We start from the raw sequence: 22,742 nt of genomic DNA on the forward strand, positions 1-22,742 counted from the left end.
GCTCAGGGGTTGGCAAAATAATTGACTATCAGTCTGCGGGCGGGCTGGGCCTCTTCCACCGGTGAGTAATGTTAGATGTGCACATTTTCTGAATTCATTGCTATTTATGAGACCCAGGCTGCCAGCTGTCGATCACTGGCCTTAGAGAGTGTGTTTCTTCGCTTTCTTAACAGCCACCGCAGGTTTTCCCACATGCTCGGAAGCAGGTTTTCACCTGGTTGCAATCTGCAAACTCACCTCTGGATGCCACTAAATCAAACACACTGGTCCTTTAAGATAGAAGCTACTCTGATATGTGTGTTGTATAACCTTTATATATAAAGACTCACAGGGTGTGACAGATGAACAGACATACAAATCATAGTTTTACATGTATTGTGAGATATTAACACTTTTTTTACAGGACAAATTGTGTGACACCTTGGACAATATATGCCTCTTTGTGGCTTTATTTTATCAAAAAGTGTTTAAGGAGACTTGTGATGGTTAAATGAAATGCTCATTGTGTGTGAACAAGTGTGTGTGTGGCGTTATTCTTTGGAAAACACCCAGCGGACCATAACAATCAAAAACTTATTGCTACGGTGAGGTGAGAACACCCCAGTTTGGCCCATTTTATTTTTTCTGCTGGAAAATTGGTGGAAAAAAAATTTCCTCTCTGCGGAAAATATTTTCCTGAACCTTTAGTCCATGAGGCCTCTTCTACAGCCACTGTATACGTTTAAATGCATGATAATCAATCTTAAAATAGGTTTTAAGTATGTTTTTTTTTTTTTTTTGGAGAAACTGGTCCTTCAAACTCACCAGGCACTATGAAATGACAAGAGTAGGGAGAACAACATAAACACCATAAATATACAGCGAGGTCACAAGGTCCCTCTCTGTTACATCCAGTGCAAAAGTCTAAGTCAAAGTTCAAGATATGCCACCATGATGCCTAAGTTTAGATCAGTATGTAGTCAAGCAGTCTCTTTTCTCTCCCTCCTGATCCAGCTGTCATCTTCAGAACGCAGCGCAGAACGTCTTCACCGAGGCCTCAGTTGCGCTTTTAAAAGTCCTTCCTGAATTTGATCACGAACGAAGACCCCTGCAATTAAATCAGAGCCCGGATTAGGCAGAGAGAAGCAGCAGGATGTTGAAGAGGAAAGACGAAAATTAAAACTAGGTTCTGAGGGAACTGAGAGCCGTGCCAAGATCAGCACAAACCACACCTGACCACCAAAAGTTTGGGCAGTTACGGACCGCCACAGATAAAGCCTATTGGAAGTTGCCTTAGAGCTGTGAGTCAGAATTGGATTCCCTGCGTGGGAAGTCAAAACCTACTCAGGGTCTAGTGGCAACTTTGTTCTACTTCTGTGGAAAAGTTCAACTTGAAAGGACAGAAAAGAGGTTAAAGTTTGAACTCATGTGCAGAAAATATTGTATCTGGTCAATGTAAAAAAAAAAAAAAGAGGAAGTAACAAGAAGCAAATGAGCGACAATTTCACCACTTTGTTTTCAGCTGTGCCACCAAAATGAAGTCATATTTCCAAGTCATGATATTCCAAAAAGATTTTTACATATTCATATGAACTTTAAGAATTGTTGTGAGCTTCATTCCATTATATTTTCTTTCTTTCCCTCACACTTGAACCAATTCAGCTGGAGCCGACTGAACGGGATTACCCCGCTGCTTTCCCTTTTTGCGAGTAAGTCAATATGAGCTCCTTGGCGTTCACGTAGGAGGCGAATCCAAAGTGATGAGAGTGCTGCACACTGGCAAAGGTCTGGCCTTTGTAAGAGAGAGTTCAGTACAGAGGAGAGCTGCCGTGGAGAGGTCGGAGAGAGGCAGAGACAGGGCGCACTCATGACACTAACACAAAACACTGAGGCACAACCAAGGAGTCAGTTGCGTTTACTTACACAGACACCACTGCACTCATTCACTGCACAGCTTACTTCTTCTTCCCGCCTAATGACATATTTTCAGTTTTTTTCTTCTGTGCCTCATTGAACAAAAGACACACCTTTATGTTAGCAAGTGGTTTGGTGGGTGTGTGCAAGCATGTGTGTGTGTGTGTGTGTGACCCCACCCATGTGAAACAAATTGCATGACTGATGATGTGTTTGGTAGCTCCAGGTGAAAAGCTTAAATGATACAGTGCAGATTGACTTGGATTTGTTCTCTACATGCCTCCTTCTCACAACAGGAAGCCTGTAATCCTGCCATTGTTTCAACCTCTTACACAGTACTGTAAGCACCATCGTGGCTGGACCGGCGGTGTGCTCCAAGCTAAATTTAATGTATCATGTCCACACGGGCAATGACGTGTTTGTGATCACGAAGAAGTGTCACTCATACCTGTGATCACCGCCTCACCTGTGGTCATATTGTGAAATTTTCACTGTGTGATTGTTGACACAAAAAACATCACAGTAGCAATTACTGTATGTTCTGAACCAAAAGGGAAGAGTTTCGTTCAAAACTTATTTCTCGTGTTTTTAAAGCTAAAAATGTGTCATTCTGGGAAACAAGCTTATTTGTTTTCTGGCAGAGGATTAGAAAAATGAATATGTGAATTCACAGTTCCACGGTGGTAATGAACAGGACTATTTCTTGGCAGGGACCAGTCTAGAGGTGGAGGGTGTCGTACGCTAAGTGTTTTGGGCAAATTTGTGATTTGTAATTCTGGGCCATATGAATAAAACTGACTTGGTTTGACTTGTCTGCAGCTGGTCAGAGCCAAGGAATAGACCAGCACATAGTCCACTGTGAAAAAAGGTGAACTGTTGTTTGCGTACATCAGATTTTGCATTGGATTAAAAAAACTGACATAACATTGTAATTAGTGAGTTTGAGAGGTGCTGGGCGGAGCCAGGCTAGCTGTTTTCCCCTGCGTGTCACAAACAAGTGTAATAATGGCATTGATCTTTTCACCTACAAACTATTGACAGCTTTACAAAATCCACACAGTTCATGTAATAGATAGACAGATAGATAGGATAGATAGATAGATAGATAGGATAGAATTGGTCCTACCTCTGTCATGGCATCATCAATCTGTTTCAGCTCCTCATAGTGGTCACGAGAGTCCCTCAAAGGTTGGACCATGATCTCCTCTATCTGAGGGAAAAGCTGTTGGACACCACAGTAAGAGCTAATGTTAATGGTGTGTGTGTGTGTGTGTGTGTGTATTTATGAAGGAACACGTCTGTGCACACATCGTCATACCTTCATGACAGTCTCAAACATCGGGATGAGGACAAACTTGATGAATCCAATCTGAGCAGTGGGTTTGGTGACTTTATCTCTGTCCATGAAGGGAGCCACGGGGAGACCCTCAGACTTCTCCCTGTCACTCTGGGAAGCACATAAGTGGAAATATGCTTTCAGTTCATACAGAAAATGTCACCTATTATGGGTAGCTATTGTCAAAGGTGTATTTTCCCTTCATCCTTCTTCATCTGAGTTGATGGATTTTGGTAGTGGGTTTCTGGAGTTACGTGAATGCTCTGGTTGAGGTCACCTGCATGAAGTACTCCTCCAATAGGCAGTCCACCCATGGCTCAGCCACCTCAGTTGGCCTCACTTCGTTGGAAATATCACAGCACTTAATCAAAACCATCTTCAGCTGAAAGCACAAACACACGCTCATGAGCAAACACACATGCAGCACCCAGCCCTGACACAGAAAACACAGGATTAAGACGCCTATTCAGCATCAATACACACAACCCTGCTTTAGAGCCCCTACTGTATTTATAGTATGTGACTGCTTCCTCACTTACTTGAATACAATCAATTTCTGCTGATTGAAGCACCCTCAACAGGTGAAGGCCTGCTTGTGTTAAGGTCACATCTTGCATGTACAGTACAGTAACAGGCGGAGATGCGACGTGACCTTGTAAGGCTTAATGTATACATACGCATGTCACATGCTCTTCGTTGGTGAAGTCAAAGTTGTCCACTTTTTGCTTAAAGGAGTCCAGTATCTCCCCGTGTCTGGCCATGTCGGTGGCGAGGATGAGGGTGATGATTGCCTGGAGACATAAGACCAAAGTGTTTGAGACGTCTGCATGATGTCTGCTCATTTTTTTGATCTTGGCCCATTTTGCTTCCATAACATGTCTTCTGTCAGGCTAGAGGCTAGAAAACTTGCAAAATACACATCTAGATATTTTTAGTTTTGATTTCTGGTCAAGATATTTATGCAAATTAGACACATATTCAATAGATAATGCAGCATTTGTAATACAACAAAATTCATTTTTCTCATTCTTTGAGCCAGAATTCTCCACTTCAGTAGCACTTAGCTAAAGCAACATTTCCAGTTATATTCCTGTCTATATTCTGCAGGTTTTAACTGAAGGGTTTGTTCATATTTCATTTATAGCCTGTTTTGTTAAACATTTTGGTCCTAAAAACACAGCAAAAATGTTATTGTTTTATGGCTGTTGACAGAATTTTCTGATTTATGTGATAAAAGTTATAAAAAAGAAAAATTCCCACTGTAAAAAACTTTTGACTCAACAAAATGAAAGCAGAATTTTGAACCTGGCTTTAACCAAAGTTCTGATTCCTGTTCTGTGTGCAAATTAGCACAAGTTTACTAAAATAATACATCAATTGAATATAGAAATGTCAAATTCCAGAAAACAGGTAATACAAAAACGAATTGTCGTTGTAAGTAAGTTATCAACTGGAGAATACCTGATACCTATTGGTCAAAATTTGGATTCTATTCACCTGTAGTGTCTTGCCTTAAGTCGCAAGAACAGTCTTCAGATTGATATGTAAATATGGGAGAAGACTGTGTAGGATTAGGGGAGGACTAATGAGAGTTTCACATGCACGTATCACCTGTCGGATCTGTTTGAATGCCTCAGGATCCACGTTTGCAAAGATGTTGCACTCAGGAAGAGAAAGGATCTGGAAGGCCACAGCGCAGTGATGGTTCTCCAGAGGAGATATGTCGTTGTAGCGCACTGCCAGCTCTGTGCGCGCATTGATCTGGTACCTGATAGATGGATGACATGGGTGAATGGATCGACTGACTGTATATTCTCACAAAGCTTCCCTGATAAGAGAGTTCCCTGCCTGCCCAAAGCTCAGACAACATGATAATCTGAATCAGCGTGTTTTCATACCTGAACTCCCTCCATGCTGAACTAGTTTCACACTTCATTGACAACTGTGTTGTGCCAAGGATGTCAAAACATGCTGGGGTCAATGGGCATCTGCATTGCTCTATCTGTCAACACCCCTACAGACAGAATAGTGAGTCTTACGTGTTGTTGTAGCCAGGGTGGTCCAGGTCATGACACACCGCAGCTGTCATTAGAATTCCCATATCGGTGAGGGTCAGCTTCTCCTGGACAACAGCGTAAATGAATGTTTTTGTGAAATGTCCAATCAGTTTGTTGGTATTTCAAAGACAGATGATGAAGATCTTTAGAAATATGGCGTGAAAGAAATGGTTCATTCATGATGGATAATCCCTTTGAACGATATCTTGCATTCATGAAGGCAAACAAACAGGCACCATACCTGTAGGTTGCAGAGGTGGATCATGCCATACATCATCTGACTAACACAGAAGCAGTGGCGAAAGTTGTGGAAGGGGTTGTTGCGGTAGTTCTCCTGAATCGCCAGCTACAAGACAGAGAATGACAGCCACACGCCCTTTGATTACGACTTTGTAATCAGTGTCCGAGCGCTGCAGTACACAGTGTGTCCACGTGATCGGTCGTCTTCTACTGGTGTATTCTTACCAGCCAACGTTTGAGTGTGATGGGGTTCATGTTGAATTCTTTCACCAGTCCCAAGTCATGGTACATATACTCCAAACAACTTAGCATCTGCAGCCACAAAGGAAGACAAAACATAATACAGCTTCAGCCATCAGTCACCTGCATGACGTGGAATGGGACGTGGACAAGTCATGGACATGCAACATCAACAGACCTCGTTATGTTCCCAGTGCCAGACGTCGAACGTTGGCTTCTTGAGTGCCTCAACAGTCTCCTGAGACAGCGTGTACTGTACATGCCAGATAAATAGAGCCATCAGAGATTTATGAAGTTTGCTTTGTCTAATACTATAAATAAAGACAGTCCCAGCGGACATACCTTTGGGTAATTGGGGACATCTCGTCTAGGAGTGACCTTCTTGCCGTCGTCTGAGAAGTTGTATTTACACGGACAGTTTACTCTGAATTTCAAAGAAAAGAAGTCCAAAAGTAGGTCTTTTGACATTGATTTTACATGATTTGATGTCTAAGTTTTAAGTGTTCTTCCTCACCTGCCACCACCTCTTGAAGTCATCTCATCCCGTAGCTTCTTCAGATCATTTTTACACTTCTCAATCTCCACCACCTTCAAGCCCTCCACTGAAACAAGATGACAAGATACATTTCATGCTTTTTTAATAAGAAAGGGATTTTCTGGGGGATCCTTTCATCTAAACTGTTAACTGGTAACCAGTGGCACTCACGTTCCACTCTCTTCTCCAGCATTGCTAGCCTGTTGGTGACTTCGGTCTTCAACTCGTTGATGCGAAAGGCTCTGTGAGAGGAAGGCAAATGATAAGAACAGGCTATGATGAGAGAACGACATGTATTTCGAATGGTTCAACAAGTCCAGAACGGGCCCTGTAAAAATAAATGAAAAAGGTGAAGAAGCCGTTGTCTGATTTAGCTTGCTCTATGGGTTGCAGCATGTATTATCGCTTAAAGTCACCGGTGTCAGGTATGTGTGTGAGGTATGTGTGAGGGTGGGGAAGGACGGGCTTCGGCCATAACATAACATAAACAGCTGAGGCATTACCTGCTGAACTGCTCAGCCACCTGGGACAGCACATTCTGAAACATGTCCTCCTTCTCTGCAGACATAAACACACTCCTGATAGACCATTGTGAACAGCAGTCACACTGTTAAGTTTGGCATTTGCAAGCTCATTGCTACTTTCACTGCAGCTGTGTTGTTCGGTGCACGTGTACATGTGTTCGTGAGATCCTCAGAAACCGCCCTATCTGTGTGGAGAAAGGTCAGTGTGCAGCTTTAGCTGCAAAACCTGTTGACTGTAGTCATGAACTGAGAGAAATTAGCTGTGTAGTTAAGCGATTGTAAGTGATTAAGTGTGTGTTTAAACAATGTCTGTTATTTTGGGATTGCTTGTTTAGTTTTCTTGTTTGAAACGTAATTATTCAATAACATGTAATTTAGCTTTGGCAGTGATTTAATGTGAACATTCATGGCAAGAAAGCTTGTTTGAGCTGGACTGAACTGAACTGAACTAAACTGAACTTCCCTTTAGTGACGCAGAATAAAGCTGTGACTGACACCTTACCTCCAAGCTGTCCAGTAGACAGAGGGACAACTTTGTACAAAGAGCTGCGAGGAAATCAGAGAAGCAGTTATTATTCCTTTTTTGCAAATATTTACAGTTAGAACTATCTCACCACAAGGTTAATTTAAGAGGTTTTGCTGTTGTGTAGATAGCAGACATGGTTTGAAGCTCTGCAACATCTACTAAATGAACGTTGTGGTGGGATTGCATTGTCAGCTGCTGTTTCTAAGAAAAAAAAAAGAAATCTCATTCTCAATTTATAAAGTTTATAAAAAAAAAGCCTTTTGAAAAAGATGGAATCATGTGACTCTGTAGAAATGCCATCTGATAATAATACGGGTGTGTTACTTTGGAGAGTTGGTGGGCATAGTGGGATCTATGGAGACCAAGGTGCCTTCTGGGTCCACCATCATGATAGCAGTGTTCCTGCGGCGAGAGGACGAGACGAAAGGTGAGAAAAGTAGAAATACAGAGTTTTAAACATTCCCTTTAAAATTTTAAACTATTAAACTAAACCCCAAAGTCTTTTGAAGATGTAAATATTTGGACATTTTTTAATGAAAGTTCTATGAAAGGATTTGATAAAGAAAAAATGTGTATATGTTGCATTACCCCTGTTGTAATCTCTGTGTGAATACAAAAATGAGCAAACAACAAACCTGGGAATGTTAGACGAGGAACACAGAAGCTCCTTGATGTCACACGGGCTGCAGTGCCGACTGAACACCACCTGTGAGGAAAACTCACGTCTTTAATTGGTTTCACATTTCAAATGCGAGCTAGGCTCTCATTTTGTATTAATTTGCACGCGTATGATGGAAATGAGTAAGAGGGTCACATGGTGGTGCTATTAATTATCATGCCACATGTTTAGGAGGAAACTTCCAGTGCGGTCCACAAACCCAACGCAGCGCAATTTGAGTCTACATGGTTTCCAGAGGCGCACCTGCACACAAACAGCTGCTGTGGTTTTGATATAAGGCCTCAGTGTTCTGACAGGGTAGGAGGGTTATCAAATGTCATGTGTTTTTTAGACAAGCCAGAGTAAGGGTCGGTGAAAAGGACAGCTGGAGTGTGAGTGTTAAGGAGCTCTTTAAGAAAGCCACATTATCCCTGTCCGTCCTGCAATCAGCCCAGACTTAGCACAGCACACGTAAAGAGGGTGGGTGCAGATACCCTGTGCAAAAACTGTGATCGTACATCTTGAAAGGAGCAGGTGTAGCAGACAAACGTTCAGCCTCAGGCTGTGGGCTCCGGGCTCTTCAACAGACATGTGTCATGGCCAGCTCTCTACTTGAAGCACTCTACATCACCAAACCAGCAAGCGCTGCATTATCTGTATCTGAGTATGTTCGGAACGCCGGAGCATGAAACTCGAGCCCGAAACCATTTGTCACGACTGGGAAAATGGTCACTGAACTGCTGCTGCCCTGCTGTAATAAGAGGAAACAAATCAGTGTTAGACTTTATTTTGTCTTTCCTGTATCACTGCTGATTAATAGCTTAATTGCTGCTTCTGGAAACTGAAGCTTAAGGGGAAAAATAGATCTAAATCCACAGTTTTGCTCGTACAGCCCAGAGCTGTGAGGCATCAGAAATCAATGCTGGTGTGTAAACCATTAACAGCAGGTGTTTGGTTCTGTTGGTAACACCTGTAAGGCAAGCCGCTCGGCATCATCATTTATTTTCAGCTCCTCCTCAGGTGAGGTTAGTCCTCTGGGAGTGTCTGCTGTGTGAGTCAAAAAGGTGAATTAAACCTAGAATTATTTAATTGCCATAGCTAAACTTAATTAGGGTTGGTTTTATAATTAAATCCATTATTAAATCTCTAAATGCCTTAAAATTGAATAAGCAAATCAATCCATCAGTCAATGAAAATAAACATTTACTGGATGAGTCCCTAAACAACAACCTGCCTAAACAATTTAATTGATTTTCTGCAATTACATAACTAATACAACATGTTTACATTGTACATACAGTTTTATAGTGACCGTTACATTAACGTTTGAGTCATTGAAATATTAAATCTGTATATGTTTCCATTTATGCCCAATCCCATTTAATATGTTCAATATATATATTACACGAAAAAAAAGGAAGATGCCTGTGTTGCATGAAAAAGCATCACTTTCTAGTCAAATAGAGAACACAGGGAATACATTACCAAAATCTGTCACTCTGAAAAGAATTTTACAGCGTAAACAATAAAAAAGATGCAAAAAAAATATGGCATTTAAACTGGGACTGGACCCACCTTTTGCACTTTCCCATCCACATCCAGGTAAATGGTTTTTGGGGCGTAGGAGGAGGAGCTTGAGCCCATGTTGACCTCCCTCTCCTCTCTTACACACCCGCAGAAATGCTGGCTTGGAGCCCTGATTGACGAAACCAGCAGAGCCGACAACCAGGGTGTCTGTACGAGGAGCCACTAGAAAAACAAATAGCGGGAGGACGCACATGTCTTCAGTACATTCATGCATACAATGCCTGATAAAAACTGATAAATCTTGACATAAGGAGAGCATAAACATCAGCATCAGGTGAGCATGCTCAGATCAACAACTGTCAGCAAATTTGAAATTACACCATTCGCTGTTGTTAATATGCGGTTAAAAGGCAAGAAAAGACAAATACAAAGAATGCAAATGCCAAAAGAAGATCACAGAAAATGTGAACTACTATAAAAAATCATAAACAGACTGCTCAATACACAATGCAATCAAATAGTAAAACATCCACTTTCAACACAACACAAAAACATAATTATAAATAGTGCAGTTTTTAAAAAATCACTACAAGAAACAGCAGACCTGTTGAACTCACAGCGTCAGTGATGCAGCTTCCCGTGTGGAGACTGGAGGTAATGTCCCAGGTGCTGAGGATGCAGCTGACTCACATGCACACAAAAACACACATATGCCGAGAGAGAGAGCGACAGGGGGAGGAGAGGGAGAAGGCGTGAGCGATGGAGAAGCTGAGGAAGGGTATGTGTGAGGGAGCCAGAGGGGTATGGAGCAGTATGAATATCACTGGCACTCTGACTGGTTGCCAGGGGACGGTTACTATGGAGGGAAAAAAAAAGGCAACCATAACGTCTTAAGTGGTGCAGAGCTTTTACCTGCGCTGATCACAAACTGCTTATCTGCATGGTCTGATTCACTGTATCTCATAGGAAAAAAAACAGATGAGCCCTAATGGTTTCATCAGATACTGAAGATAAATTGTTTACTACACAGATATCTGATTGAAACCTGGCTAGAGAATCATATTATACCTGTGTTCTGCTGAAAACAGCAGTTCTTACAGGCCCAAAAGGCATGTGGTGCCCGAACAAAGCACTGATTAGAGCACTCAACAGCAGCAATAGCAGGGAAAACTAAATCTCATCAGGGGGAATCCACTTCTAACCGACGTGTGTCTTGATTTCAAGTGTGGCCTCTCTGACGGCCATTGACTGCTCCATTTGTATGTACATATGTGTGACTGTGCCTTATATTTATTTCATATGTATTTGTTTGTTATTTGCTTCCTATGTACGTGTGTGTGTGTTTGTGTGTGTGTGTGTGTGTGTGTGTGTGTGTGTGTGTGTGTGTGTGTGTGTGTGTGTGTCCTGTCCACTCATCCACCCCGGTGTTGAGAGCACATCTAGCAGATGGTTTGGTCAGATGAGTTCAGCAGACCACTTGAGGACATTTCCAAGTGCGTTTTATTTTTATCAACAATTTACAAGCGCTCAAGAAGAGGGTAAAGTAAATATGTATCAAAAAGGAGGATATTTGAGACCATGTAAAACAAGGTCTGACTCTGCATTTCATTTCATGTCATACTAATCTTATTTTTATGCCCCAAAATCAACAATATGGCTTGAAATTACATGATTTCTTATGCAAGTTTTTGCTATTGCTAATATCTGGTCAAAAAGTAAAAAAAAAAAAAAAAAAAAAACAGTGGTGGAAGAAATACTTACAAATACAGTAAGGGAGAAATATTCCTTTTTCATTGCAAGTAAAAGCCCTGGATTCAAAATCAAACCTACTTAAGTAAGTAAGTCCAGAAATATGATCAGATAAATGTACTGTATGTATCAAAAGTACTTCTACCCATGACTGATATTATAGATTAAAATAATAAATCAACAATTCAGTAGTCAGCACTGATGCATTAGTGTGGGGCTGGTTTAAACTACTTTATACGCAGTGAGACAGATATTTTAATCCAGCAGCTCCCAACTCACTGGTCGGGCTTCTGCCGGAGGGTCACAAGACCAATATGAGGGGTCATGAGATGATTAATCGGTTAAAAGAGGAATTAAAAAAAGATTTCTACTCAGTTTTTTGGATGTTTCTCTAATCTTTGGTTTTAAATGAAATATTGAACAATTTGACCTCTCTGGGCAGTTATTTAAACAGCCATTTAAATCAAACTCTGACACATTTAAGATGTAACTGCTACCACCCAACTAGAAACTGCTTTTTGTATGTGTGTGTGTGTGTGTGTGTGTGTGTACATATAACATTAAGTAAATATTTATAAATAAAGTCTGGTAGGACTACCAAGAGCTACAGGACTCTCTTTTTTGTCAGCTGATCTAAATAAAGACCAAAGGCAGGGCTCTACAGGCAGCTACCTGTTAAGAACCTCTGCAGGTCCTAACCTAGACACAAAAGGTTGGATAAGCTTTCCAACAATAAAGTCACCTCCTCCCCAGGGACTTTCACATCAACAGGCTGGTGTGACAAGGACATTAGTGAGAAGGCTCGACCAGGCAGCAGGAGGAGGTAATTAATTAGGGATGGAGAGCATCATGCATCACCTCTATTCAACTCAAAGGACACCTATCCCCCCCCCACAGACACACTCCCCCCTGCACAGGTACACTACTGTATGCACACAGATGTGATCCGGCTCCCCAGAGTCTAATTATTGCCTTGGCTTCCAAGCCAAGAGAGGTGGAGACACGAGGGGACAGACTACATGACTATTAAAAATGTGAGATCAAAATAGATTAAAAGCAATTTTCAAACTAAAAAAAGACCAATTTCATTACCTGAGGACATTTAGTTTTCCACTTACTGTAAGACACTTTGCGCATGCTCGCTCATCTGCGCACGTGTGTGCCCGTGATGTCGTATGTGTATTCATGAGTCAGTGTGCCAAGGAATAAATTGTGTTTCAAATAGAACAAAGGCCGAAAGCCCAGATCAAAACAGGCGGATCTGATTTGCTTATATAACCAAAAGACTCGACACACCTTCAGTGACGGAACATACATTTCAGGATAAAAGCAGGAAATAAAATCACGCACATTTTCATGACAAAAGATGTCCAGCTGGACCTCTGAAGGGGACACATTATACTGATAATAGTGATGGACCTTGCACCTTGTACAAGCTTGTACCTCAAAACTGAACCCAGTTCAGCACATCCTTTAATCTTTAATCATTTTGGCCTTTTTATTCTGTGCTTCCTGAGTGTTTTTGTGCAGTGGAAAACCCATTGAGTAATTATTACTCTTATACATGGAAGCAATTGCTCTGTACTGCCATTTATTCCAGGCACAGTTTGTCCATTTTCAATAAGACGACATTAGAAATTCAAGTGGACACTGCATGATTGCATGGCCTGCATTACACTAAGACTGATTGTAAACATGACCTGCTTGATCACACATCATCGACTTTAAAGTCCCCTCTTAAACTTAAATAGCTCACAATTTACTCTTTGTGTGTATTTTTTTAGCTTGATCCTCGCTGACCTTTGAATGTCAAGCAATTGAAGATTAAGAGGTAATTTATCATTAATCAGCCAGTTGCTGATGGGTGCCGTCTTTAGGCAAATCAAAAGGTAGTAACACACCCAAACCATTAAACATATAGCATTGCGGAATATACTCTAAAATTGTGTGCCAGCTGCTCTACAACAAGTAACTCTATGTCCTTGCAGCTCTCCTGTTAAGCGTGCATTCAGTACAGTATTTAATAGAAATATGTGGGCGACACCTAATGGACTCAGCTGGAATTACATGCACTTGCAAGAAGGGCAGATCACGCTGACCTCCCTCATAAAAACACAAGAAGATGAAGCAATTGTACTTTGTGGCGTTATTATAATGTGTGAAGCACTGATAGCAAGACAATAAAACTATACTGTACAAATCAAAAAGAGCAAAAGTCTAAAATGAATGTTTTTTTTGACTTTTTTGTGGTGTTACAAAACTGACGACAAACTACAAACTATTCAAAGTGTTTTATTACCTTAGGTTATACGATGACCTAATGTTGAATAAGAATACAAATTGTGGTTTAATTGTTCAAAAGAAAAACATTTCGTGAAACTATTAACTTAGATATGTACTATGAGAACTTATCAAAAGTTCCTTGTAAAATTCACAATTCAGAAGAGGCAAAATACATGTACGGCAGAGCTGGAAATCCTTTGCTGTCTCAGCATTATATACATGATATACTACATGCTGGCAGACGGAATATAACTTTTCATACGACGTCAAAACACTACAGAAATACTGTGCATATACATAGAGAAACAGATGATAAATAATGGAATAAAAAGACAGAGTTAGCTGCAAGTGAACTCATCTCCTTCCCTGTTACATCAAATCCATTATCCTCACGGCGGGATGCAACAGAAACCAACAAACTATACATGTACTGTACATATCACAGAATGAACACATACATCCAAGCCGTTGTCACTGCTGGGGGGGACACTGAGTCTGATCACAAGGGTCTGGACACTCTGCCTCCACAGGCAGGTGACTGGTTGGGATGCCCACTGGGGGGCGGACTTTTCTTATGGGGCTGAAACTGCGTGGGGACGAACCAGGTGAGTGAGCAGGTGAGCGGATGGGGCGCAGGGGAGGACACGGGAGGGGTTGAGGGAGAGGCTGTGCCAGTGGAGAGGGGCTGCGGGGGTATCGGCGTGGGGTTGACCAAATGGGCCGCTCAGTTCTGTTGGAGGAGTGGGGAAGGACTGGAGCGTAGGTAGGGATGCTAATTTCTGATTGGCTGACAGCATTGCTAGAACATTCTTCCAAACGCTCCAGAGTCTCCTGAAGGAAGAAGGAGTAATTAGAAATTAGTAATTAGCAGGATAAACAGCATATTAGCATATTGTGAGTACGCTAACTGTACCTAAATACAGCCTCACAGGGTGGTAGACGCTAAATGGAAGAGTGACTTACATCTTCATTGAGAACATAAAGCGGCATGGGACTCCTTCGACCAAGTGTGGTTGGTTTGGGAACAACATCAACTGCAAAAGATATATTTATTTTAGCATTTGGTTGACATTCTGCCATGTTTTAAAGGTTAATTACAATATGCTAAAAAATTTAAAGGCGAACAGCTTTAACTTTTGCGCACCATCATGGCCGTTTTCACTCTGCTCCACATAGATGGGAGCTCTTTGGGGGACAGGTCGATGCTTCTGTCTACAGCAGGAGAAAAAAGCAGCTTAAAACACGTGCAGACATGCTGCTAAACGCTAGTTCACACAAGCGAGGTTTTCTTTTTTAACAAATGTTCAGAGTGCAGTGACACTTTTCAGCTACTTGAGATTCTAGTCACATCTTCAGGGGCAATATAAAAGCCAGTGAGAGAGAGAAGAAGAAAGAGAAGGAGAAGAGGGAAACGAGGGGCAGGAAGAAAGAGTGACTCTCACTTGGATGGTTTCCAACAGGCACACACTGTCACCAGGGTGATTAGGAGGAATATGCCACCGGTGGACAGGATGATGTATAGCGAGCTCCGTCCTAAACCAGAGTGATACAGAGAGGTAGATGAGAACACAAAGAAAGAAAGAAAGATGGAGAAGTTTGTGTCAATAACAGCAGGACAATGCAAGAAGGTAGGTTTGCAGGGTTAGATGAAGTTGCGTCTTCAAGGACAAATATTTGCCACTTTGACTGTGAGCTTGTGATGAGGCATTGCTGGGATATGGAGCATGCAGCACATATGACTTTTTTCTTATTGCTTGCCAAGTCTTTTGAGTGTGCCGGCATGAATAAGTTGCAGTGAAGTAGCACATTAGGGTAGTCACTTTGAGACATTGTGCCGTGCCACTGTGCATGCAGAGGGAATGGGGAGCAGCTTTAGGGCCTGTAGTTGTCTCTTCATGCAGCACATCACAGTACTGCAATAATGAAGTCAGGATTACTGAGCTCCACTGAGGCAAAGCGTCCTCCCCACCTGCCGTCTTTTTCTGCTCCGTCCTCATAAATAACTGTCCATTCATTGGGTTAGGCGGCCTCTCCCTCTCTCTCAGCCTGACTCGCGGCTCTATACTGGCGCCCAGTAACAGCCGCTCTGGGCCAACACTGCTGCACTCAGCCTGGATTTGCACTTGTTGTAAACAGCATTGTTCGAGAGGCAGGCATGCTTGTGTATGGGTCAACATGTGATGATAATTGCTTCTGCGAGCTACTGAAAATGGATCGTTGTTGAACAACGAGCTGAAATATGTAGTTTTCATAATTGGATGCTCACAGTGGTGGACGAAGTATTCAGATCCTTTACTTCACTCGAAGTACTAAACACTCACTGTGAAGATACTCCACTCCAAGTCCCACATTCACAACCTTACTTAAGTAAAGCTATTTAAGTATTGAGGGCTAAATATATTAAAAGTGTCAAAAGTAAAAAAAAAAAACGTATTGTGCGGCAAAATGCCCCCATGTTTTACTATTATATCTGATGTTTTTGGATTAATATTACTGCTGCATTAATGTGTATGTTGCATTTTACTGCTGTAATTTACTGCTGATGTTTAAAGTTGAGCTCATTTTTTCTACTTTATACATTGTTGGGTAGTTGGGTAGTATCTCTAAAAAATAAACTTTTCATGAGAAAAACAGCCTGTTTTCAGCTTTGTCACGATGCATTTTACAGCTAATACAAAAGGTTTTTAAATAGGTTATTCAATATAAGAAGCGGGACAATATTCTCAACCCTTAAAAGAACAATTCGTCCTTCAGTTTATCACACACGTTCAAAATCAAGCCATTCAATCACACATTCAAAATCAACATATTTTGAGATGCAAGGTTTTCACTGGACAGGAAGGGTTGAAAATTGCAATCTTGAAACTGAGTAGTAACTAAAACTGTCAGTCAGATGTAGTGAAGCAAAGAGTACAATATTTACCCATTATATATAGTGGCATAGAAGTGTTAAGTCACATAAAATAGACATATTCGAGTAAAGTAAAAGTACCTTGAATTAAGTACAGTACTTGAGGACTTGTTACATCCCACCACTGGATTCTCAGGATATTATTTTCATATTGGTTGCTTTGTTAGACCTGTACCAGTGCTGGAAGGTGACAGTTTTGATGTACTTGTACTTAACTTGATTATTTTTGTTTGCCACCTTACAGACCAGATTTCAGAGGGAAATGTTGTACTTTTACTGCATTCAATTTATCCATTAGTTATTACTTTTCAGATTAAGATTTATGATATCATAATGTGACTTGAGATCCTACCGGTGTAACATGCCACCTACTGTAGACTGTGAGCTTGACAGGTATGCTCTTCATGCTGCTGATGGGGTTCTCCACCGTGCAGGCGTATATGTCATCATCCGACATCAGGACTCGTGAGATGGTCAGCACCTTTTGGTCATGCGAGAGCAGCAGGTGCGAGTCATTGGTCAGCACCTTGCCCCCCTTCAGCCAGCCGTAGACGGGCTTTGTGCCGTTATCGTGGGAACAGTGGAGGTTAAAGTGCTCGCTGTACTCCAGGACAGACGAGGCCATCATCTGGATGTAAGGTTTGGACACGGGAACTAAGGGGGGGTGACAGGACAAAGAGACAGGGGGGTATGAGAGGCTGGTTGACCTCCAGTTATATAAGAATAACTCCACCAACACTGTGAATCAGTCTGTATCATGTTCTGAAAAACTACACTCCAGTATTGCAATTACACTCTCTAGGGCGAGATTGTGCATTTTCAACTTGTATTGATTTTCTTTTAGCTCCTTACTCCTCTTCAGTGTCCTGCTCTGATTGCTCGGATGTTTTGAAATATACGAGACGCCAGCTCTCTAAAAGGAAGGCGGTTCTGCATACCGTCCACAGTGAGCTCGATGTAGTGCTCTCCAGTGAAGGTGTCATCGGTGATGGAGATCTCCACTTCGTACGCCCCTGCGTCTGATAGCTGCAGGTTGTGAAGCAGCAGAGACCCGTTCTCAAACACCAGGATGCGGTTGCGGTACTCCGGCCTCAAGGTCCCTATGATGTCTATTCCTATGGATTGCACGACGGTGATGGGTTTCTCTCTGTCCCTCTTTATCTGCCACTTAATCACAGGCTTGTCTGAGCTGCTGCTGGAGTAGCTGACCGACAAGAGGGCCTCTTTGCCCACCGTTCCCCTCACCACCTGGGTTTGGCTGGTCACATTCACCCCTGACGCCTCACCTGGGGAAAAGGCAAAGAGACAGTGGTGAGCTCTGGAACTGAATAGCAGACAGAGAGGGAAACAAGGACAGCATGGGGTCGTTGGAGGGCAGAGAGTAAACATTTTGCAGCTTTGATGCTCCGCCAGTGGGCAGAGATGAGAGGAATCAGCTATTCACACAGAATAGAGCACTTGTGCAAAAACACACTAATTATTGCTACACTAATTACTACCATTACTACAAGAACAAACATGGAGGACATTGATACAGTGGCCCTATGCAATAACAAAGTACATTTACACAGAACCAGTGCAAATAGAATATTATCATTTTACTTGAATACTCCTGTTTGTGAGACTTGCACTCTTGTATAATGCATTAAGACATTGTACCTGTCACTCCATTTATTCAATTTCTGTAGTCACTAGCTCGTTTGTGGCCTTGGTTTTACCTGTAAAACATACTGTGCAGCAAGCCCAAACATTTGTAATGGTCTCTCCTTCAGTGTGCTGGTTTTAAATCTTCAAACCAGTTAAAACATGAACATATGTGTTGATGCGTCCATAATGTTACAAGTAAACTTTATCCTATTGTTAATTGGTGATTTACATTACTGAGGACTGACAGGATCATCACGCTCATAACACAAAGCTAAGATAAAAGATAAAAGAGGGCCTAAAGAGTCAAACATGGAATAAGAAGACCTTGCACACTGAGGTCCAATGCAGGCATGTAATAACTGAATCTAATTTAAAATAAATACTTGCATCCAACATACAGTAAGTGTGCAGAGGCTGCCTTTGTACACACTGCTAATTGAAATAGGAAAATAAACATTATTCCATAATGCCTCCACGGTTTTTCCAATACATTTTCCACCACTGACGAAAACTTTGTGCTACTGTATGAGACAGAGCTTTCTAATCTCAACACTTTTTAAACAGGGTTACATCCCATCCTGCTGACTCTGAATAGTTGAGATAAGGTGAACGTGATTTTTCATAAGCTATTTGAATGAAACAATTGATTTCACAGGTATAGATAATATTTCAGACACATTTCATATAAGTCTGACATTTATTTTAACAAGCTCAAGTTCAGTACTTTCATTCTTTAGGCCTTTTTCCAACATATTTTTTCTTGGTTTCACACTTGAGGAATAGACATTCAATGCATTTTTGCTTTAATATAAGCATTTGTCAGCTGACTGTATGCAAACACTCTGTCGATCACGTCTTGATCACTAATCTGTTTCTCAGAAACTCCCCCCAGCAATTCCCTGTGACCCCTCACAGTGAACAAGCAATGCACTAATTTTGATTTGTGTTCCTCAATTATCCTCCACCCCCCACCGGGCTAGCAGGATAAGGTATTACAGTTTGAGCCGCATTTCATCCTTTATAGAAGAGCCCTGTCTTGGAAACCAAACACAGCAAAGCTATTATGTTCACAGTGGAGGTTCCTATAACTCAGCTGTAGCTGGACACATGGAGGCTAAACATTGGCCGCATGCCTGCGAGGGGCGTCCTACTGTTAGGCCTCAGTGATAGAAAGATCAGCAGAGAAGAGAGGGAGCAGAGAGAGAGTCTGCACCGCTCACTATTCTTTGCAGTGAGGCAGTTAGCAGGGCATCGCCTCATTGCCGTGGTAACCATTTGGTCCGCCTGACAGGGGTTGCCAAGGCGATAAGACAAAGGGCACGATTGTTGGAACTAGTTTCCTCCCTCGAAAAAGAGTGAGTGAGAGCTAGAGATTGAGAGAGAGAGAGAAAGAGAGAGAGAGAGAGAAACTCTTTGTCACTGGTGAAGCTGGAGATTGACACAGGATCCAGTGATTCCACCAAAACTGGCCCAGCTGGGTAAACTGGGCCCATGGTACGGCCGTGAAATTAAATCACACGTTTTAAAACCCAAATCACCGCGTGCTAAACTCCTGACATCGCTTTACCCCTCAAATGAAATCTAAAGCTTCCCACACTCAAAATAAAAGCAGGCCCGGCCCTATTCAGCGGCTCTCCACAAAACTTGATATCATCACTCTTAACCTCCGCAGCCCCTTCTCACACACCTACAATGGCCACTCCAGGCTCCTTTGAGCGGGCGATGGAGGCCCAATATCGAGCGCCACCCATGAACGAATCCATTGTGCCGCCGGCCCGTGCAACACAAGGACAAGAAAAAACATCTGCGACTAACGTAAGCTGGATTAACTTCAAGAAGAATACGAGTTTCGATCTGGTTTTTAAGTGACACAGAATTAATATGAATAAAGACGGTAAAGCAAAGGCTCTAAGATAGTGTAAAAAGATGCTAATTGAAATGATTTCTGTTAATGGGCCCAGTCAGGTTTCTCTTTGCTTCTTAATAAACTGTCACAAATTCACAATTGATGCAAAATCCACTCGCTTTGTCGTCAGCTGAAAGACGGCGCGGCCTCAGAGAGAATCCTTTAATCTCTGGACAGCCCTGACAAATGTTCAGGCTTACCTGTGAAGAGGAGGAGGAGGAGGAGGCCAAAGAGCGTCAGTAGTGGAGGAATGTCAGTAAAACTGTTGCCTGTAGAGGAGGTCTTCCTCTCCACCTTCATCTTGTGTCCTGGGCAGAGTCTTTCTCCCACTTAGTGAGCATGGTTTATCCACCCCGGGCACGTCTCCGCGGCTCAACACTCTCTCCACTGCCTGCCTGCAACACTGGCCTCTGCCTGGTCACACTGAGCCCCACTCTCCTCACAGCACCCCAGTCACTGCCAACAACAGCCAACTGTGTGTGTGTGTGTGTGTGTGTGTGTGTGTGTGTGAGACAGAGACATAGTGTAGATGAGCTCCTGTCTTCCACTCCACATTGCCCTTTTAGAAAGCCACTCAAAGAAAATAGTGTTTGCTTTTTTCTGGCGGGTGTTTGTCTTAAAGTGTCTGTTATTTTTCAAAGTTTCCTGTAAAAAAAAAAAGAAAAAAAAAGTGCTGCCCCCCCTTTTTGGCATGCTAAGTAAACCATTAAAGAGCTGAATTCAATATTGAGTTGAGCTGCAAGAATTCCTGCTGGGAAGAATAACTGTGCTTCAGCCAAAACAGCGGCACTAAGAGCAGCCCACTTAAAGCTCTGAAATGTCTGAGTTTGAAAAACAGCTCACTTCCCCCCTCTTTGGCCCACTTTTCTCGCATTGTGCAAACCCCTCTCCGGACTGGAGGCTCACAGTAAACTCACAATTCGTCACCGGGCAACCAACCCTGCTGCTGACACAAACACAAGCAGCCTCAGAGCTTTTTGCTGCTGGTTGCTACAACCCAGTGCCTGTCAGGTGTAGCGGGGTTCAGCGCACTGTACCTATCTGACGGCCGTGTGCTAATATGAGCAACACATGAAGGAAACACAGAAACAAGAAAGTTTTTGTACCTGCTTTGTCCTCTAGGTGGTGTAAAAGCTACATTAAGGAGAAATGAGGGGAAGGAGGCGAAGCTGCCAGCAGCAGTGTTAGGCTGGCACTGACATTAAAGTTGTGGCTTTTTATCTGCACTTTGCTCATTTGAATACCCACCATGCATGTGAAAAACAAACAAAAAATAGTGCAACATGTGGGTCAAAAGGTGTACGTAAAAGGAAAGGAAAACATCAGGCGCTCTATAAGAAGAGGAGTCAGACAATAAAAAGCAATTAGTAGAAGAAAAGGTCAAAATACAAAAGTTTGAAGGAATGATTTGAGTGCTTTAGATCTTCCTCCTGGCTCCAGTGTACCATGGTGTTGTCATTTCTGTGAAGCTGGACTGCCACTTTTTATCACATCAGATGTGTCAAATCCCCATGTGTTACATCAGTCGTTTTCTATTAGAGATTAGGGCATTATCTTGCATACGCCGATGACTCAGTTGCATTATAAGTCATCTCTCCCACTTTGAGAAAGCCGTCTTTGTTTAGAGTTTTTTTTAAGAGCATTTTGTTTGACAACAAAGCGAGGTTTTATGCAGAGGAGGAAGCACGGCTGATGGAAAGCTGCGGGGACGTGGGAACAGCTGCCGTTCACCACCGCTCTACAGGGGCTCAAGCTCCTGCGTGGTGGGCCATCAAAGCCGAACTCTCCCCTCCACCTCTGCCCTCGGTAAAAGCGGCACCTCCCTCTTCCTCTCATCTTCTAACACGCTCTTAAATCAAGGGGGGGACTATTTCCAGTCAATAGAGGAAGAGAGAGGGAGCACAGACGAGGCCTGTGAGTCTCGGTCAGTTTGGGCGACTGTGTGCTGACAGAAACCGCTTAGTCAACAACAAGACTTTACAATCACACCTTTTGGATTCCTTTATTTTACAGCGTCACTGTCATCTATAAGGTGTTGTTTATACAGCTGCGGCAATAAAGGCCTCTTATTTATGTCCCCTCATTACTGCTGTAGTTGTGTAACCGACTTCATATTAAAGATACTGCATCTCCTAAGATGGCGAGGCCACTGGCATAACCACTGGAAAGCAGATAATTGCGCCCCCTGCTGTTTGTCCTGCCTTTTTCATCTTTAATTATCACCCAGGAGACCACACTTTTTTTCTCTCTCTCACTGACAAGCTGTCTGAGAACGAGAGCAAAGCAACCAAGCAGATCTTTCATATGATCTACTCCTAAAATAGTCCACATTCAGCTTATCAAGTTGTTAAAGGGACAGAACTGTGATTCTCTGCTCCGCCATGGTAAGTTTAAGGCTGCAGATTTGCTCACATTACCCTCATGAGAGTCTATTAAGACCCCAACCAACATGATTTTCAGGCTCTCTATCTCTTTTTTTTTTTGAGAATATGTCTTTTACCTCACTCTCAGAATTCAATCTACAGCACCAAGTGGGTGTTGTGCTATGTTTGGAGGTGTGCAGATTATTGATTGTTCACCCACAGTCATTAAAGAGACAGGCGGACGTGGCCATGGTACCTCTGGGACTGAGTAGGAGAAAAGAGAATAGGTCCATATAAAACCCATAGAGGATATTTATGAGAGCGCGGCGGAGGAGGAACGTCAGCCT

The 22,742-nt window shown here is 42.4% G+C and overlaps 2 protein-coding genes across 2 annotated transcripts; both read right to left on the reverse strand.

Moving 5' to 3' along the window:
• Nucleotides 1-409: 409 nt before the first annotated feature.
• Nucleotides 410-9,653, reverse strand: pde9al (phosphodiesterase 9A like). The gene is made up of 18 exons (XM_041940770.1): nt 9,585-9,653; nt 7,987-8,057; nt 7,676-7,753; nt 7,328-7,383; nt 6,805-6,859; nt 6,473-6,543; nt 6,281-6,368; nt 6,109-6,190; nt 5,945-6,019; nt 5,752-5,838; nt 5,528-5,632; nt 5,269-5,351; nt 4,841-4,997; nt 3,907-4,020; nt 3,507-3,611; nt 3,212-3,340; nt 3,020-3,115; nt 410-1,087 (listed from the first exon to the last, which is right to left on the reverse strand). The coding sequence occupies exons 1-18, from the start codon at nt 9,651-9,653 to the stop codon at nt 1,049-1,051; spliced, it is 1,560 nt and encodes a 519-aa protein (XP_041796704.1). The 3' UTR covers nt 410-1,048.
• Nucleotides 9,654-14,039: 4,386 nt separating this feature from the next.
• On the reverse strand, nt 14,040-20,332 carry hepacama (hepatic and glial cell adhesion molecule a). Its single transcript, XM_041941383.1, has 7 exons — nt 20,233-20,332; nt 17,418-17,765; nt 16,852-17,133; nt 15,011-15,101; nt 14,713-14,780; nt 14,532-14,602; nt 14,040-14,399 (listed from the first exon to the last, which is right to left on the reverse strand). Exons 1-7 carry the CDS (start codon nt 20,330-20,332, stop codon nt 14,040-14,042), a joined length of 1,320 nt encoding a protein of 439 aa, XP_041797317.1.
• Between the last annotated feature and the right edge of the window lie 2,410 nt (nt 20,333-22,742).

This window comes from Chelmon rostratus, chromosome 7 (assembly GCF_017976325.1).
Source record: "Chelmon rostratus isolate fCheRos1 chromosome 7, fCheRos1.pri, whole genome shotgun sequence".
Lineage (NCBI taxonomy): Eukaryota > Metazoa > Chordata > Actinopteri > Chaetodontiformes > Chaetodontidae > Chelmon > Chelmon rostratus.